Raw genomic sequence first — 18,253 nt, forward strand, 5'->3', positions numbered from 1 at the left:
TAGTTTAAAGTAATCTCTTTTTTTCTATTCTATTTTAGTGTATGTACCTCTTATGTGTCCGTTACTTTCTATTCTTATCTGTATTTATCTATGTTGTTTCTGTTGTACTGCAACAACTGAATTTTCCCACTTGAGAGCAATAAAGGTGTATCTAATGTATAGTGTAATGTAGATACTCTGTTCTTAGCATAGTTGTCCTCTCTTGTGAACCATATATCCAAATTCCAGTTAAATTCTTGTATTGTCTTCAAGCTAAAGGTAATGCAGCATGGTGTGTCCGTTCATACCCTTTTTATACTAAAATATATTTAGTTGCTGCACTCTTTTCGCTCAGTAAAGTTCCCAGTTTAACTGCTTTTGACAAGTAGACGTTTACTCTGAAAGTACCCTTGCTTGGTATCTGATTATTATTATTTTTAAATGTCATTTCAACAGCGAGAATTCCCCAAGTTCTTCACTTTCAGAGCTAGAGATGGGGTAAGTTTTTTTTCGTCATTAAAGAACATGTAATTGTAGAATTCATAATCAGATTGCAGTTAGTTAATGAACTGATATGCTGCTGTTTGAGGAGCTGTGTGTGTCAATCTGTGCCTCTCCTTAGTTCCAGGAGGATCGTATTTACCGCAATCTGGAGCCGGCTTTAGCATTTCAGCTGGAGCTCAACCGCATGAGGAACTTTCAAATGACAGCTGTTCCCTGTGCCAACCACAAGATGCACCTGTACCTCGGTGCTGCTCGTGTTCAGGAGGGGGCTGAAGTCACAGACTACCGCTTCTTCATACGAGCTATTATCCGCCACTCAGATCTCATTACAAAGGTAAGCGGAGCAACGGTAAAGTAAAGCTTATTGATTCTTTAAACAAATAGATATGATGTTTTCCCACAGCGAAAGGGTTATTATTGCCTGATTAAAGAAAATGTTGTAATATTTGGTTAGTAGTAGATATTTTGGGGATTTAATTACTCTTTTTTTTTTTATACACAACCAGGAAGCCTCCTTTGAATACCTTCAAAATGAAGGAGAACGTCTTTTGTTGGAAGCCATGGATGAGTTGGAGGTTGCCTTCAGTAACACCAGTGTCCGCACAGACTGCAACCACATCTTCCTTAACTTCGTCCCAACTGTCATTATGGACCCCTCTAAAGTCAGTGTCCAGCACGTTTATGCTACCATAGTGCTGTATTACAAGTATCATTATTCATGGTTGCACACAGGTCTCACAATCTATGTCAATTTGCTTTTGTTTTAGAGGTGTCATTCTATGTTCCCTATAACATTAATATGACTTCTTCATGTACAACGTTTTAACTTGCAGTTTTTTTTTAACATCCTCTTCTTGGGACCCTCAGATAGAGGAGTCTGTTCGCTCCATGGTGATGCGCTACGGCAGCCGTCTTTGGAAGCTGCGGGTCCTGCAGGCTGAGCTGAAGATCAACATCCGTCTGACACCAACTGGGAATGCTATTCCTGTCCGCCTGTTCCTCACTAATGAGTCTGGCTATTACTTGGACATCAGCCTGTACAATGAAGTCACCAACCCCAGTTCTGGACAGGTGAGACAGTCGTCTGCAGTGGCCTCCTTTTAAGCATTTTGAGAAATGAAATGCGGACCAAAACATCTGGTCTGTTGCAGGAGGTTGTTTTATTGTCCTTTTTGGTCAAATGAATCACTAATTTCCTTTTTCAGACCATGTTCGAGTCATACGGAGATAAGCAGGGTCCTCTGCATGGCATGCTGATCAACACTCCGTATGTGACCAAAGACCTGCTTCAGTCCAAGCGCTTCCAGGCTCAAACTCTGGGGACTACATACGTCTATGACTTCCCTGAGATGTTCAGACAGGTATGCTAACTCACTGAATTAGGGTTATTTTTTGTTTTTTCTTCCTAAGGTGTCTGACTCCTACTAAAAATATCCCTGTAGGCACTGTTTAAGCTGTGGGGTCCAGGGGACAAGTCCCCTAAAGACGTGCTGATGTGCACCGAGCTGGTTCTGGACCATCAAGGTCTACTTGTGCAGATGAACCGCCTGCCTGGAGACAACGATGTAGGACGCTTTTTAGAGCATTTATGTCATTTATGTCCATGCTTTCTTAGTGCGATGACGCTGATGATCACTATAACCATTTTTCACCAGGTGGGAATGGTTGCCTTCAGGATGAGGATGAAGACTCCGGAGTACCCAGAGGGCAGAGATATCATCGTCATCTGCAATGACATCACTCACATGATCGGCTCATTTGGTCCTCAAGAGGATGAGCTGTTCCTCAGGGCGTCTGAGTTGGCTCGGGCCGAGGGCATCCCCCGCATTTACGTCGCAGCAAACAGTGGAGCACGCATCGGCCTCGCGGAAGAGATCAAACACATGTTCCAGGTGGCCTGGATTGACCCCACTGACCCCTACAAGGTGACCCCTGAAATGTATTTCTCCTAACGTTTGCATTATACAGTAGTGGAGGAAATGACCCCTGGGGAATACTGTAGAAATATCTGTCCAGTTTCACATTTCTTATAAGTTATTTCCATTCCTCTGTAGGGTTTCAAGTACCTCTACCTGACACCGCAGGACTACACACGGATCAGCTCCACCAACGCTGTTCACTGTCACCATGTAGAGGAAGGAGGAGAGTCCAGGTACAGGAAATCGCTGGTTGTTCTCATGAAGTAGGCTCTCACAGAGTGTACCCCAACTCGTCAAATACTGACGCTTTGTCATGGCCATTGGCAGTAGATACCAAGGCACAAGGCACAAGGCACTCCCATGACCGCGCGGCCGGCCCGTCTATCAAAACAAAGAACAAAGAAGCGCGGATTACAACACACAGAGGAAGTGTGACTTCATTCTCTGCTCAGGATGTCAGGATGAATTTGTTTACTGATATATTAATGTTCTGAATATCGAGCGCAGCCCCTTTAAATATTTGACACCCTTAAGTCGTGTGGGATAATAGAGTTTAGTTCTTCTTGGTCTTCATCACTGTGCCCATCTGTTACAGGTACATCATCACTGACGTCATCGGGAAGGAAGAAGGTCTCGGGGTTGAGAACCTGCGAGGTTCTGGCACCATTGCTGGAGAATCCTCTCAGGCCTATGATGAGATTATTACAATCAGTATGGTGAGAATGTGGATCTGATTAAATCTGAGTAAAATAAGCCCATCCTCTGTAAAGTCTTCCTGAGTCACTTTTTATGCTCTTGCAGGTGACGTGTCGTGCTATTGGAATCGGAGCCTATCTGGTTCGTTTGGGACAGAGAGTGATTCAGGTGGAAAACTCTCACATTATCCTGACTGGAGCAGGTGCTCTTAACAAGGTGAGTTGGTTTAACAAATGCGACTGATATTGATAAATACAAAATATAGTCCTTACAATAAACACACTTGTTATATTAGACCTGGTTCGTCAGGGTTTGTGTGCCAGAAATTGGCTTTCCCAAGATGTTAGGATATTTTGCTATGCATGCCATCTGTTGTGAATGTTGTCTGCAGTGGGATGGTTCATCAAATTGGAGAAATAACTAGACAAAACATGCTGCAGACAAATCTAATCTAAAGGGAGATTACTTTGTCAGTCTCCTTAAGAACCTTTAACATCTACTGTTGGCTTAATGGATACTGGTGACTTCAGGTTAGGGGTTGTTTCAAGATAGGCAAATGGTCAGAAGCAACTTGAGGTACAGAAGGTGGTGAACACTTCAGAAAGAGGAAGACCGGACAAACTATACTGTAGCTGCAAACTGTCGCCTTAACTCTTCAGTATTGAATGACATGTTTGTGGCTGATGTGCAATTTCCCAATTTGTGGTCAGTTAAAAAAATATAAACAATCCCTGACCGTGGTCATTGAGGTCCCTGTTTCTGTGCAGGTTTTGGGCAGAGAGGTCTATACTTCCAACAACCAGCTGGGAGGGATCCAGATCATGCATAATAATGGAGTCACACACACCACCGTGCCGGATGACTTTGAAGGCGTCTTCACCATCCTCCAGTGGCTCTCCTATATGCCAAAGGTTTCGCTGAATGTGTGAAAGTTCATGTAGTTTGGCTTTTAGGTCTATAAAAGTAACCAAATAACCCTTCAGATCACTAACTATAATGCTTCTCCTCCTTACAGAACAAACACTCCCCTGTGCCTGTCATATCAACTACTGATCCGGTAGACAGAGAGATAGAATATACTCCTACAAAAGCGCCGTACGACCCCCGCTGGATGCTGGCTGGGAGACCTCATCCCAGTGAGTGCTAAGAAGCGATTTTCACTCTTGAGAGCATTCTATTTCAGTAATCAGCCTGTTAATTTCCGTTTTTGTCTGCATTTGTGTCATGAGAGGTGAGAGGTGCCTGGCAGAGTGGATTCTTCGACCACGGCTCTTTCATGGAGATCATGGAGTCTTGGGCTCAGACGGTGGTAGTGGGCCGAGCACGGTAAATCTGTTTTCACTCAATGTACACACTCATAAAATATTATGTATATGTATGTGTTTTTTAAACCTTACATTTAAATCGCCTAATACATCTGTTGAATGAAAACAGGTTAGGAGGAATTCCCCTTGGTGTCATTGCCGTTGAAACGCGCACAGTTGAGTTCACTGTCCCAGCAGATCCAGCAAACCTGGATTCAGAATCTAAAGTGAGTAAATATCACCACGTGTTTATGATTTAAAACATTACATTACAGTATTTAAGCTCTGCCCATGTTTTTGTGTGTTCATGTCAGGTTCTGCAGCAGGCTGGCCAGGTGTGGTTTCCAGATTCCGCCTTTAAAACGGCTCAGGCGATTTGTGACTTCAACCGGGAACGTCTGCCTTTAATGGTGTTTGCCAACTGGAGGGGCTTCTCTGGTGGAATGAAAGGTATTCGATTAATAATACACTTTGCAGAGAGACTGCATTACATGCAAGAGCTTTTGTCATTAAATACAAAATTCTGTTTTGCCCAGATATGTATGACCAGGTACTGAAGTTTGGGGCCTACATTGTGGATGCCCTGCGGACTTTTCATCAGCCGGTGCTGGTGTACATCCCTCCACACGCTGAGCTGAGAGGAGGCTCATGGGTGGTGATAGACCCCACCATCAACCCACTGTGTATGGAGCTCTATGCAGACAGGGAGAGCAGGTACAGTACATGAAGCAATCATGTTTTTTCTAATGCTTATTTTATGGAGTTCCCAACAAAACCAACAGGTGTGTGTGAGAATAACCAGTTTCTGCCTTTGTTGTTGCTGTTGTGCTTTTTGTGTCCAGAGGTGGTGTGCTGGAGGCTGAGGGTACAGTGGAGATCAAATTCAGGAGAAAGGACCTGCTAAAGACCATGAGAAGACTGGATTCAGTCTATGCTAGTTTGGTTGAGCAACTTGGTAAAGACTTTTCTTTCTCAACTCACTGAACCACATGCATTTATTTTCCTTTTAATTGCAATAAAGCTGGGATGTTCATAACGTTACTGGCAAGACGTGGAGTCACGTAGTAACTCATTTCTGTCTTTTCAGCTTCCCCAGAGCTGTCTGACAAACAGTCCAGAGAGCTTGAGTCAAAGCTCAAAGCCAGGGAGGAATTCCTGTTGCCCATCTACCACCAGGTGGCAGTGCAGTTCGTAGATCTCCATGACACCCCAGGGAGGATGCAGGAGAAGGGTGTCATCACTGTGAGTGATTACTGGCAATGTGTCTGTAACATTAGATGCAGAAAATAAATTTGTATTTAGAGACGATTCATTCTTTTTAAACTTACTTTACATTGATACTCTTGACAGGATATTTTGGATTGGAAGAAAGTGCGGACCTTCTTCTACTGGCGTCTGCGCCGGCTCCTGTTGGAGCAGGTGGTGAAGTGTGAGATTCTGCAGGCCACCAAGGACCTCGGCGACGGACACATGCAGTCCATGCTGCGACGCTGGTTTGTTGAAACCGAAGGAACAGTCAAGGTATGTTAAGCGACTACTGTCACCTGAAGTAGGGTTATTGGTTCAAATTCTGCCCCAAAACATTTTAATTATCAAAGTTTATGGGCATGGGGGAATAGTTGTGTGACATTACAGTTGTGGAGTGATGCTATTTTCTTTACCCCAGTTAATTACTGTGAACATTATCAACACTTACTCGTACTCGTACGTACGCGTACTCTAAATTCAGTATCAGTTTTTGCCTGTGGCCCACAAATCATGTGGTTGCTTTTGTTTTTGAGCACTTTTTTAGTTAAAACTGATGAGAGATTTAAAGCTTCTGTCTGCTTTTCCAGGCCTACCTCTGGGATAATAACCAAGCAGTAGTTGAGTGGCTTGAGAAGCATTTGACCAAGGAGGATGGCACTCGATCCCGCATCCGAGAGAACATTGAGTACCTGAAAAGAGAAAACACTTTGAAACACATCCGCAGGTATGCAGATACACTCACACACATTTTGTGACCTATTGATGTGGGCTTATTTTCATTGCCATAGTCTTACCAATGCCAAAAAGCTGAGGGTCACATCTTAATAAATTAGGGCTGAGCAACGATAAAAACATTTTTTATCGCGATTAATCGTATGATTTCCCTGATTAATTGCGATTAATCGCATTGTTATACGCAAAATCCAATAATGAATTCAAAAGTATTGTATAGCGCAATTTTATTTTAAATCTTCTGCCATACGAATGAAAGTGCCATAACATTTGTTCTGCAAACGCTTAACATCTGTAATAAAACTGCCCACAAAATCCTGAGCGGCAATCATAACATTAAAACAGCAGAAAATTTTTTTTTTTCTTTTATCAGGGAGTAGCATAACCAGTCTATGTTCAGTACCAAATGTCCCTGTTAGAGTGAGGTGAAGCACAAACGTTTCAGCATAATGTCTCTCCTCTGTTTTCATTACAGTCAGAGCATGTGAATGCAGCGCCCACTGTTCATCAATATAATGCACTGTAACTCCGAGGTAATTATGGTTACCCAGTGATGTCCAGTAGTCCCCAGTGAGAGTAAAGGTGTCACTTTTGCAGTCCTCTCATTTTCATACAACTCATGTATTCTTCTTGTGATGGTGCGTCTTGAGGGAATCTCATACCTACCTTCATTTGTTGCAATTCTCAGACCGACGTCTTCCACAACACTAATCGGCATGCAGTCTGTAGCTATCCACTTCGCTATGGTATTTGTTAGCTTCTCTTGCCTTTGTTTATCTATGCTTCTCCCACACGCTGCATCTAACGTAGTCTGCCGAAGCCTCGCGCCACTGTTTGTTTCGTTGAATGATTTGCTGGTATCAACGGTGTGTATTGCATTTAGGTGATATTTCAGACTGGAAACTCTGGTGATAAAAAAATTCAACTTTGCAGTGGTTACAAATAACCTTGGTTCTGTCGACTGTGCCGTCTGGAAGAACTTAAAAATGAAAATGGCCATGTAATAGTTCTGTACCTTTCTCCATGTTTGTTGGTTTGTTTATTCTTTTCTTTCCTGTAAGCGCGGCAGCAGTCAGCACAGACTTTTACAAAATAAAAGCCTGTGAGCAAAAGACTTTTACAATAATAAAAGAAATAATAAAAACAGCGTTAATGCGCAATAAAATAATTGTCTGCGTTAATTAATTAATGAGTTAACGCGATAATAACGTGTTAACTTGCCCAGCCCTATGATAAATCTTAGAATGATTTTAGCTGTGGAATGTTAGCTTATACATTAAACAAATGGATGAAGCACTAGCCAAGAGAGGCACAATGACTATCAGTTTGGTCAGTTTTAGCTAACATGGCCTGAGGAATTTAAATCCGCAGCTACACTGACCAGATATCTTCATAAATAATTTAAGGGCTAAGTAAAGCAAGAAGTTTCCATATATTAACTGTTATGTCCATCCTATAATTGAAACCTCACTGAGACGCATGCTGGGCTTGGCAAGGTATTCTAATATTGATAGAGTCAGACACGTCTGATTTTCTGACAGAATAAACTGCAGACCAGTTTAAACCAATTTTTACTATCTTTGCATTTTCACCACTTACAATAAATTAGTCCAGCATATTTAATAGCTAAATGATATCTTGTGTTCCAGCCTGGTGCAGGCCAACCCTGATGTAGCCATGGACTGCATCATCCACATGAGCCAGAATATCACTCCATCCCAGAGGGCCAAGCTCTCGCATCTGCTGGCAACTATGGACAGCCCCAGCACCAGCTAAGCCAAAGGGGCCTGTTCAGCTTATATTATTGATAGGAACTAAAAACACTGTTATAGTTGATTGTACTGTATAGAGGTGAAAAGTGACTTATTTTTCAGCAACCACACAACCACTACAGCGCTCTGTCTGTTGTAAACATTGCTGTTGAGTGGCGTCTTCGCAGGGACGTCGTAATCCGTTCCACTCTTGACTGACAGGCAGAGAGTTTGTCTTACATTTGTGAGGTAAGCAGTCAGTCATTTCCGCTGCTCAACCCAGGAACTTTCTTGTTCACAAACAAGAAACTACGACTGTAACGCACATTTCACTTGGCTGTATTTGCACATAATACAGGTAGTCTGTCTGTGTTTAATTTGCCTTACTAGGCTCTTTAGTCTATTGAGGCCACAGTTATACAAGATTCCTGAAGTAGGAGTCTTCCTATTTAGGTGCTGGTTGTCATGTTCAATAGAGAATCTTTGTTAAACTTTGAATGTAGCTGAAACAACTGATCAATTATTTTGATGAATTTTCAAAAATAACAAAATCCTATATCTGAATTGAAAAAATGTGCCGATAATTAATTCTGTTTCATTTCTGTGTTGACTAAAAATATGATTTTTTTTTACCAGTATTGTAATGCAGAAATATAGAAACAGATTAAGTATTTTCTAATAAGTATTATGGACCTCTATCTTTTCATTGTCACTTTCGGTCTGTTTATGTGTGTCTATGCTGTAGTTTTGTATGCTAAGACAATTTTATGAATGATAGGAGATACTGTGACACTGCATGTGATACTTCTGAGCTTTTCTTTAATTTTTGTTGATATATCTCCGATATAATACAGTAATTCTTAAGACTCAGGTTGGAAAATAATGGCCAAAGTGATGGCTTCATTTGCCTCACCTTTGATCAAAACATAAGCCATGACATTTCATTTGAATGTATATAAACACTTTCCTGTGTCTTGTATTCTACCAAAGACTGTTTGTTAATAAATGTCATTGATATATATATTTGGCAAAACAAACTTCTTTTATTCACCCATTTGATTTGTATTATGATCAAGTTAATGAACATAATATACATCTGACTTTGAGACATGCTAATCACATTGCGTAAAAGAATAATGTTTAAAATCTGGATTACTCAAAGTGTTGGCACACATCGGCATTTTGGAAAGAAGTGGGTAAATACAGTCGAAAGAAAGCTTTTCTGTGGCAATAGCAGTTCGAAACATTCAAATATATACAGCAAAAGATTGATAGAGTCATCACCTTCTCTAGCTGCCTTTTCATAAATATAAATAAAACATCACAGCAATAATGTCTACCACAATACAACAGACAAGAGACAGGGAGCTACAGGATGGTAGGGCTTTAAAACGCGAGTGAACACAATAAAAACTGGCGGTTGTTAACTCACACGGTCATCTTCACATAGAGTCTTTGTACTCATACAAGCTTTGAGTCTTTGCTTGGCAAAGCTAGATATTTTAAGTCTTACATACTTTTTCTTACAGCCACCTCTTTATTTATCAGCAGTTTTAGTTCTTAATGAGAATGAAATGATTTTTAAACATCCTTCTCCAAGTAGTTTCCAGCTGACCGTAGGAAAGCAGTGTGATTTGTAAGAAACCACAATTCAGACTTTGCCTTAAGCCTTCTTCAGCTGACGTCCACATATATCCATAGACAGCTGAATGAATCAGGTCGGAGACTGTTTTATAACAGGGCGATGGGCTTGCTGTTGGCTGGTGCGCCCATGTACTGGGAAGACAGGTGATCCTGGGAGGTGTAGGAGGTGTAAAGACCCGTCACTTGCACATCTGACAGCTGCAGGTTCGTTCCAGTGGAGACAGGAGTCAGGTGGGCTGTTCCCAAGTCACAGTCTGATAGTCGGAGGGGGGAGTTACTGAAGGTACCCAAAGCATCCAGGTTAAAGCTGTCGTCCTTCATTTCCTCCCACAGATTACCTATGCAGATAGATAGAGAGGTTAGTGTACTGATGCAACAACCCTTGGATTATATAGCAAAACAAAAAACATGGATGACACTTAAAAAAATTTATTTACCTTGAAGGGCAAAGTCCATGATGCTCGGGTCCAGTGCATCCACCTCTGTGTGTGTATCCCCGTGCACACTGTAGAAATCGTCCGGCAGCTTGCTGTGGTGCTGGGTGAGTGGACTGTGGGAAAGGTCAGGGACCGTGTGGAGTGGAGGTGTCTGGGCCGGAGCAGGGGACATGGGGGCCAGGCGGGCCTGAGCGTGGAGCTGTGCCTGAAGCTGGTGGTGCTGGTGCATAGGTAAACAGGGCAGGGACAGTGTGACTATTGGCTGAGGCTGCATCTGTGCTGGGACGGGAAGCGGAAGGCCAGTGGGACAGCTGGGCAGACGGGTCATGCCGGGCTCTAAAGCTTTACGTCTGCAGTTCTCTGGGCGGTCTGTGATCAATTTGTCCAACTCATCTGCAGGAAAAACGCAGATTATCAGACAAAGTTACATCATGACGTCCAATTTTGATGACTCATTGCCTTTTTGAGCAGTAGACCTTTTTATATTCAACAAAATAAATTTCTAACCAGGGTTAGCCATGCTGCGGCGGATGGCTGGCAGGTCCTTGCGTTTCCACTTCTGCATCTCTTCCTCCATCTTGTCAATTTTGGCAGGGTTCAGCGCCCACAGACAGCCCTTACGGGACGAGCTGCTCGTCTTGTTCTCCACTTTCTCAAAGCATTTGTTTAAGGACAGGTTGTGTCTGACTGAGTTCTTCCATCCATCAGGTGCAGTCTGCAGGGAGAGAGGTGAGGTATGAGTCACACTCTTCATCTACATGCACCTTATTTTTTAGTCATTTTCTGTAATATTAATAGTATCATACCTTGAAATAAGGGAAGTGTTCCTTCATAAAGCTATAGATCTCACTGACAGGGAGGCTGCCAGTTTTGCTGTTCTTCAGAGCCATGGCAATCAAACAGCTGAAAAAAAAAATCTTTATTTGAATGTAGGTCAAAGCAGAGAAGGTGAAATACATTAAAACTAATTTTTCTATTATTGAATTTTATTATATTTTAGCTACATAAAAGAGGTCTGACCTGTAGGAGTAGATTGGCTTGGGGAAAGACTTGGGCTGCAGCTCCTGCTCTTGTGGAGCCAGACGAGGTTGTGTGAATAGACTTTGGTTGTTGAAAGATACATTGCTATAAAGCCCACCAGTTGAACACTATGAGAAAAGGAGAGAAAATAATGAGGAACTTTATCATTTGCATTTATCCGTTGTGACCAATTTAGCTTTTATCAAGTAGCATTGACTACAGAGGTCCATGTAAGCAATCTACACAAGAAGCAAAAGGAAACCAACAAATCAGCAACAAAAAATATGAGTACAGTACTTTATTAGCTTTATTAGTTTGGTACCTGTTGTCCAGTTTGGGTTAGAGAGTACACCTGCTGGTGTGTAGGCTGGTAGACTGAGGTAGGGCACTGGTAACTCGGAGAGGGCAGCCCATTCATGGAGAATGGAGACATCTGTGAAGCAGATACAGGGATATTTGTCAATCAACCCTATTTAACATAACACATACACATTTTGTCTTGCAATGCTGTTAAAACTCACACTTCCGCTGTGGGTGTTGATGATGCTGATTCCCAGAGGGCTGTGCTGCATGTTGCTCTGGAGGTGGAGCATGGAGCCTTGACCCGCTGTCATCGCAGTCATGTTGCTCAGCTGAGCTGTGAAAAGGAGCAGCAAGACTGTTATTAGAAAGGAAAGATCCCCGAAAAACTTGTCCGCCCCCACCTGAAGTTCTTTCTATTGACTCCAGAGAGTTATGGTTTGATTTCCGGTTTGAAGATGTTATCTGGAGCGTACAGTAGAATGGGGCTTCATTTTTTTTTGGTGCTAATAGCACAAACAATATAATACACTTATACTTAGAAGTTATAACCATTTGCAGAGTTAAAGTTTAAAGTCTTCTCCACAGTAAAGGAGAAGTTTTTTGCAATTAAACTGTTCAATAATACTGTTACTTAATTGTTACTTAAAAATGTTAATATGTTCAACTAAGGTCTGTGGATTGTCTTGTAAGTTCCTTATGTTTGGAAATGTAAGGTATTGGAGTTTTTTCAAGTATAATTGTTTGCACTTTGATTTTTCATATACCTTAGACTTCAGCACCCACTAAAACTATCCATCTGGATTCTTTTTTTTACTTTAAATGCATGTGGTTTTTAGTGAAGAACAATTACCAATAGCAAAAACAGCAATCTTGTACTCTCATTTGTCTTTATCTTTTGTTATAAAGCTGTGCATATATATGCAGAGGCCAGAAATCCAAAAGAATTCAGCAGGCCTGATTTATCCAATCAGAGAGATGATGCGGTTTTTGAATGTTGCACTGTCCCCTCCCTTCACCTCACCTGTCTGTTGCTCCAACAAGCTGCCCTGGGAGGGCCCGTTACTGTGGCCTCGGCTATCAGCCATCTGCTGTAGTCGGGGCACATCCACAGAGGTGAGCCATGACAGAGACTGCAGGTCCCCAGGGAGGTCCTCCTCCCTCAGCTGGGAGGGGTCCGTGGTCAGAAGCCTTCAAGAGAGAAGGAGGAGGGGGGAAGTTGGGGAGGGGGGGTTAACACGGCTGTAAGCTCAGACACACACAGACCGCAAGTGGAATTTAAATCTAAACACTTGATAGAACAATTTGTCCTTCAAAGTCAAAACCACTGTAATGAGTCTGAATATGGGCAAACAGAGATGAAAGCTGCTCAGCAAAGCCGTGTATTACCCATGCCATCCAGGATTTACCGTAAGTAGATTAACTACAAGGGTTATTTAGCAGTGACAGTTGTAATCAACAATGAAGGAGTTAAACAAGCTTTCCATTCAGAATTGATTATCTGTTGAGATTGTTTTTCATTTTCTAGGAGTGGCACACTGATCTTTGTTTTTCTCATGGTTAATACTTTGCTTTTTTGATGATGATGAAAACAAATTTGATAAATAAAATAAATGCAAAATAGCAAATCAATTTGTGTAGTCTTTTATGTTTTACTTATGTTTTAATTTATTTTTTCAACTCAGAATTTTATAAATGTTCTATGTGCTATAAAGTGGATTAAATATAGGATTGCTGTTTAACCAGTGCACTGCCAGTACCAATCAGCTTTCAGTCATTACGTCTTTTATGTGGTGAGCCTCGAAGAGAAAGAAAAGAGAGGAATCCTCTTGAATCCTCTCCAGTCTTCTCTGCACACACACACTTACTGTGCAAGGGTTTAGTAATTGGGGTCTCTATGACAACACATACTATTCAGTTAGGGTCTGTGGACAGTGTAAGAGTACCCCCCCCCCCCTCTCATACACACACCAAATCTCCTAATAAAAAAATCAACCCTGTGTCAGGTGACCACGGTCTGGCCTTACACCATTGGCTGAATCATAAGTAAACAACGCATGAGATCGTTTGAAACATGGGACTGCAGCACATGTTGCCTGAAACAGTTGGCCTTGTCTATTGAAAAATGATCACCTATTGTGTCCCAAACGACAAATCTGCCCAGTGGCACGTGGCTCTATTGTCTTCCCCAGACCCTTCCTTGATTGTCTCTGTCGTTTCTTTTCTTTACACAGCCCTTGCATTAATCTGTTGGAATGACAGCCCTCACATAGGAGGGACAAATAGGATGCCATCTGCTTCCCTGTCCCTTTCCAGCCTCTATCCCTAACCCACACCATCACCCCCCCTCACCGCCCTATCCTCCCTAAATGGGGAAATCAACGGAGCCTCGGGCCAGAGGGGGTGCAAGTGTAGTTTGAGGTCAGGGCTCTGTGTCTGCCGTCTGAATAAGTGACATCATTGCCGCTAGGAATCAGCCGCACATGTCCTCAAACACCTTGCATGTGCCAGTAAATGATTTAGAGTGATCATCCTTTTGCAGCAGGTGGAATTGTCAAGTGTTACACTATCTCAGCTGGAGCATTGAAATTTTAGTGTACCATTTGTGAGACTGACTTTCATTCTTTTTTCCTATTCTCTGGCTTGCTGCTGAGAGTTTTCTTTCACTTCGGACAAAATGAAAAAATAATGTTCCAGCATAAAAATAATCTGGGAGTCTGTGACTGATGAGACTTTTTTCCTTTTTGTTTTGTATTAAAGAAAAGCACAAAAGTAGGTGTGCATACAACTATGTACAATATTTACTATAGCTGGTCTTTTACACTTTTGTTTGACAAATCTAATCAAAGCTTGCAATTTCCCATTTTAAAAGCCCAAGACAAACTGATAGAAACATATAGATGATACATGGGGGGCATTCCCACCTCCCCTCCTCTCTCCCTACCAGCAGCATAGAAATTGTTCACTGATGCAAAAAATGTTGAGCTGGTGTCTCCATGTATCATCCAAGCCTTCCCAGAGGTTTAACAACACAAAATATTGCACCTCCTCCTCCCTACCTCCCTCCTTTTCTCCCTCCTTTTCTAATTGGGAGCCACTTGTGCATACTGGTGACCCAGAGCGCCCATCTCCCCCTGAGCCGGCAGGCCAAGAGGCTCAGGCTCTCCGTGTGCCGACAGCGGGAGTGTAAACAGAGCTGATGGTTTCTGACAGATCCATTCAGACTGAAAATCATTTATTCTTCAGGATTTTTTTTCTCTCTCTCCTTTTTCATGAAACCCCCCATGCACAAAAAGAGCTGTCCATCTACCTTTAGATTAAACACACTGGGTTTGGACAGTTTGTTCCATGACCATTTGGGAAACACCTTAAAGGGTTTGATTAATAACAAATATGCCTTTCATCTATTCAGGCGTCACAGATTTGAACCTGAGTTTGTTTGACAATATGCAAGAAAAAAAGAATATGTTGTTTAGTGCTAGAAGATTCTTTAACTAGAGTCCTGATATAACTGAACAGAATTTAAATCACAAGTCTTACCTGTAGTCCTGTGGAGACGGATGATGCCCAGCATTCTCAATTATTCCTGACATCCTGGATGTTATTCCACCTTCTATCATTTCCTGGGATATGTGATACCACTGCAATTTAATAAATAAAATGAACACACTGTAGGTTATCCCCCCCAGTGAGTCTACAAACTTTGATAAACAATCTATGTACAAGATGATCACAATATGAATCACATTACTTCAATTTATTGTGTAAATAAATATGGTGGAACAGCATGTGCTATATCTGAAAATATAATATTGCTCAACAAAAAGCAAACATTTTAAACTCAAATTAAAGTTAAATGAACATTTAACACAAGGATAAACAAATTCAAAATAATACTAGCACATAGAATTTTTTAATTTGGCAACAGTGTGCCTTTGTTGTAGCTGAAGCCCATTTTACCGTTTGAAAACTTTTGGTTCCCCATACTCTCCCTAATTGAATGGAATAAAAAATACAAAGAATAATATAGCTTGCTTTCAATAAGCACGCAGTTCAAAGGTTTACATAACAGTTTGGTCACATTAGCTCAGGCTTAACTGTCATTTAGCCTGCCTATAGAAAAATTATATTCAAGTCTAAAAATCATCAAAATGTCAATATTCTCATAAAAACCAACAATCCCACAAAGACTATGGTGCTGAAAGAGAGAAATAATAAAATAATCACCTGTTTTGGATGATACTGAAGAATGTGTCAGCTGGTCGCGAGCCCCTGTACTGTATTTCACTGTGTTGCATTTGATTCTCCAAAAACCGTTTTTAAATTTCCCTCTCTGGAGCTGTCCAGCGCTCTGACATGCGCAGTGAAGACTTCAACAGAGCTCCCAGTCGCCCGGGGGGCAGGAGGATCCCATGAGTTTGACAGCTGCTGTTAATGCAGTGCCTGTTAACAGTCCCGACAACATCCACACTTCAGTCAGCAAGTGTAGGAGTAGCGATGTCGAGATTTTATTTTTCTCTCCGTTTTGATGGCGGGGACTTTAAGTGTCACAGTGCGGTCGTGGCGCGCTCTTCCACTGCATCCAACACGTTTGTTGTATTTAAAGTAAGGTCATACTCCATCCAGACATTGTAGTCCTCTTATAAGATGATTATTAAAAAGATAACATTATATATAAAGTAAGTTATTCTGTCTGCCTTACACCGTACTGTGCGCTTGTTCCTCCAGTGGCACGCAGGTGCGTCTTAATAAAACACAAAATAGCTACATAAGTTCAGGCCCAAATCATGTTGAGGCTATTTACCGCAACAACAAAAAAAACAGCCTATAAGCGCATTAAAAGCAACATTAAAAATTTAACAAAAGCGTAATGAAAGAATTAACATGAAATATCCGTTTCTCCTGTCAGGTTATTCCAAGTAAGTTCCCTCGATCAGGTCTAAGACGGTGTGAGTCGCTACTTGTGGTGGCATCTTTGTATGTGAGTGTGAACTTTTTTTTAAGGGAAGTGCTTGTAGATAATTTGCTTCCCGCCGCTGTGGCCGCGTCCTGCTCCTCTCAGCAGTGGGAAACAGAGCCGGGGAGGCGCGTAGGGAGGGCAGGGGGCCGGCGGGGCTGCAGCAGGAGGCGGCAAAGGCACACACTCTTCTACAAAGCAGGTCCACTTCACTATATAAAAAACTGTGGCATGAAACTAGGGTTGGTAACGCATTTCAGTACACTACCAATCCAGAAAATAAAAATTTACTCTGTCAGCACTTGAGCTGAAGTGTAGGAAAAGAAACAAAGCACTCCCAACTGCCGATTTTCATTATAAATAGGCATTTCTCTGAGTTGTATGCAAAATAGAGAATCATTTATTTTACACAATAAGACACACACAATATCAGTATCCATTTGCCTAGCTATATCAAGAATTTTTTTTATAGTCTAAGTGACTTTTTCCCCCATGTCTGAAGTCTAGAGGTTTCATTCTTAACTTTGTGTGAAAAGGGACGCTTGGTGTTGAAAAGTAGCTCTCTGCATTAGTATTTGTTTAATTAGGCTAAGCTTTCCACCATTTCTGAATAAAATACATTAGTAACTGATCACTGGCATTCATGGGTTTGGGACCCCAGGGGTCCTTATGGGGACTCTAGGGGGTCCCCAACAACAAAAAAAGTTACTTTTTATCCATTGTTTAATTAACGAGAAATTTAATGGGTTGTCTTCCAAATTAAACATCTCACTTTAAACTGTTTTATGAGTCGATAGAAAGACAGAAATCTTCCTGGATTAGAGTGAAAACATATATGTGAGGTAACACAAGCAGGTAGGCTATATGGTCTTTTAATAGCAGACTTAAATGTGAAACCTGTTGGAGATTAAAATTTGCAGCCGGAAATTAAAGGGGAATTCCTTAAAGTCTGTAGGGAGAATGCAGTGACAGCAGCAGTATCAGACCCATGGGACCCTACAGATGGTAAATCGGCCTGTCACAATAGGCACAATCAATGATTACATGCATGAACGTAACGGACAAAAAAACAAGACCATCCTCAGAGAGAAGATCCTGGAGGTCCTAAAGCCCGCAGGGTTAGGATCTGGAAACACGGTGAGTGTGCTCATACTGTGTGAGGTACTGTAGGTCAATAGGTGGTGGTGGTGATGATGATGATGATGATGATGATGACATAATTTCAGTAGCAGTATGACCACTTTATAAATGCCAATCAGCCAAAGTGTCCTTTAACAGTTTGTTAGTGCCAGATGCAAGGGTTGGACAAAAAAGAAACATCTTACTACAGCTGACACAATTAGTCGATTAACAGTGAGACAATGTGCAACTATTCTGATTATAATTTCAGTATTGCTTTAAGTAATAAAGCAAAACATCCCCTCTAGTCGGAGCATCTCATTTGTGAGGATTTGCTAGTTTTCTTTGTGTTGTGTTATGTTATGTGAACTGAATATCTTTACGTTTAGGAGTGTTGGTTTTACATCAACTATTTTTTTTTTACTGTTTTATGGACCAAGGATGAATAATTAATTGATTAATGGAGAAACTACTTGGAAGATTGATCAATGCAGCCCTCTTGGAAATACAATGTAGCAGCACTGCAATCAAAACCAAATTTATGTGAACTGGTTTTAGTGAGATTTTAGTGGATTTCCATTCAACTTTACGGCCATTTTTGTTGTTTGTAGTGTTGTGAAGCAACACTCTGGTGTACGTTTAT

The 18,253-nt window shown here is 41.5% G+C and overlaps 2 protein-coding genes across 9 annotated transcripts in view; one reads left to right on the top strand and one right to left on the bottom strand.

Annotated features, from left to right (window-relative positions):
* Window positions 1–9,154, top strand: part of acacb (acetyl-CoA carboxylase beta) — a 24,307-nt gene extending 15,153 nt beyond the window's left edge. For 6 of the 8 annotated variants that reach the window (XM_039802880.1, XM_039802881.1, XM_039802879.1 and 3 more), the window contains 21 exons: window positions 436–477; window positions 602–817; window positions 990–1,145; window positions 1,351–1,554; window positions 1,689–1,844; window positions 1,926–2,048; window positions 2,139–2,408; window positions 2,538–2,635; window positions 2,998–3,118; window positions 3,204–3,314; window positions 3,866–4,009; window positions 4,114–4,234; window positions 4,328–4,424; window positions 4,533–4,629; window positions 4,717–4,852; window positions 4,939–5,116; window positions 5,245–5,357; window positions 5,490–5,644; window positions 5,753–5,923; window positions 6,238–6,374; window positions 8,032–9,154. In XM_039802880.1, the coding sequence (XP_039658814.1) occupies window positions 436–477; window positions 602–817; window positions 990–1,145; window positions 1,351–1,554; window positions 1,689–1,844; window positions 1,926–2,048; window positions 2,139–2,408; window positions 2,538–2,635; window positions 2,998–3,118; window positions 3,204–3,314; window positions 3,866–4,009; window positions 4,114–4,234; window positions 4,328–4,424; window positions 4,533–4,629; window positions 4,717–4,852; window positions 4,939–5,116; window positions 5,245–5,357; window positions 5,490–5,644; window positions 5,753–5,923; window positions 6,238–6,374; window positions 8,032–8,158 (2,973 nt within the window). In that variant the 3' untranslated portion in view covers window positions 8,159–9,154. Of the gene's footprint in view, window positions 1–435; window positions 478–601; window positions 818–989; window positions 1,146–1,350; window positions 1,555–1,688; window positions 1,845–1,925; window positions 2,049–2,138; window positions 2,409–2,537; window positions 2,636–2,997; window positions 3,119–3,203; window positions 3,315–3,865; window positions 4,010–4,113; window positions 4,235–4,327; window positions 4,425–4,532; window positions 4,630–4,716; window positions 4,853–4,938; window positions 5,117–5,244; window positions 5,358–5,489; window positions 5,645–5,752; window positions 5,924–6,237; window positions 6,375–6,857; window positions 6,916–8,031 lie in introns of those variants that run through there. The other 2 variants (XM_039802884.1, XR_005639481.1) reach the window with 2 other exon arrangements.
* Window positions 9,152–16,588, bottom strand: foxn4 (forkhead box N4). The gene is made up of 10 exons (XM_039802887.1): window positions 15,762–16,588; window positions 15,075–15,175; window positions 12,559–12,725; window positions 11,756–11,871; window positions 11,557–11,667; window positions 11,235–11,362; window positions 11,021–11,117; window positions 10,722–10,929; window positions 10,215–10,607; window positions 9,152–10,115 (listed from the first exon to the last, which is right to left on the bottom strand). The coding sequence occupies exons 2-10, from the start codon at window positions 15,152–15,154 to the stop codon at window positions 9,865–9,867; spliced, it is 1,551 nt and encodes a 516-aa protein (XP_039658821.1). The 5' UTR covers window positions 15,155–15,175; window positions 15,762–16,588; the 3' UTR covers window positions 9,152–9,864.
* Window positions 16,589–18,253: the final 1,665 nt, after the last annotated feature.

Source organism: Perca fluviatilis, chromosome 6, assembly GCF_010015445.1.
Source record: "Perca fluviatilis chromosome 6, GENO_Pfluv_1.0, whole genome shotgun sequence".
Taxonomy (NCBI): Eukaryota; Metazoa; Chordata; class Actinopteri; order Perciformes; family Percidae; genus Perca; species Perca fluviatilis.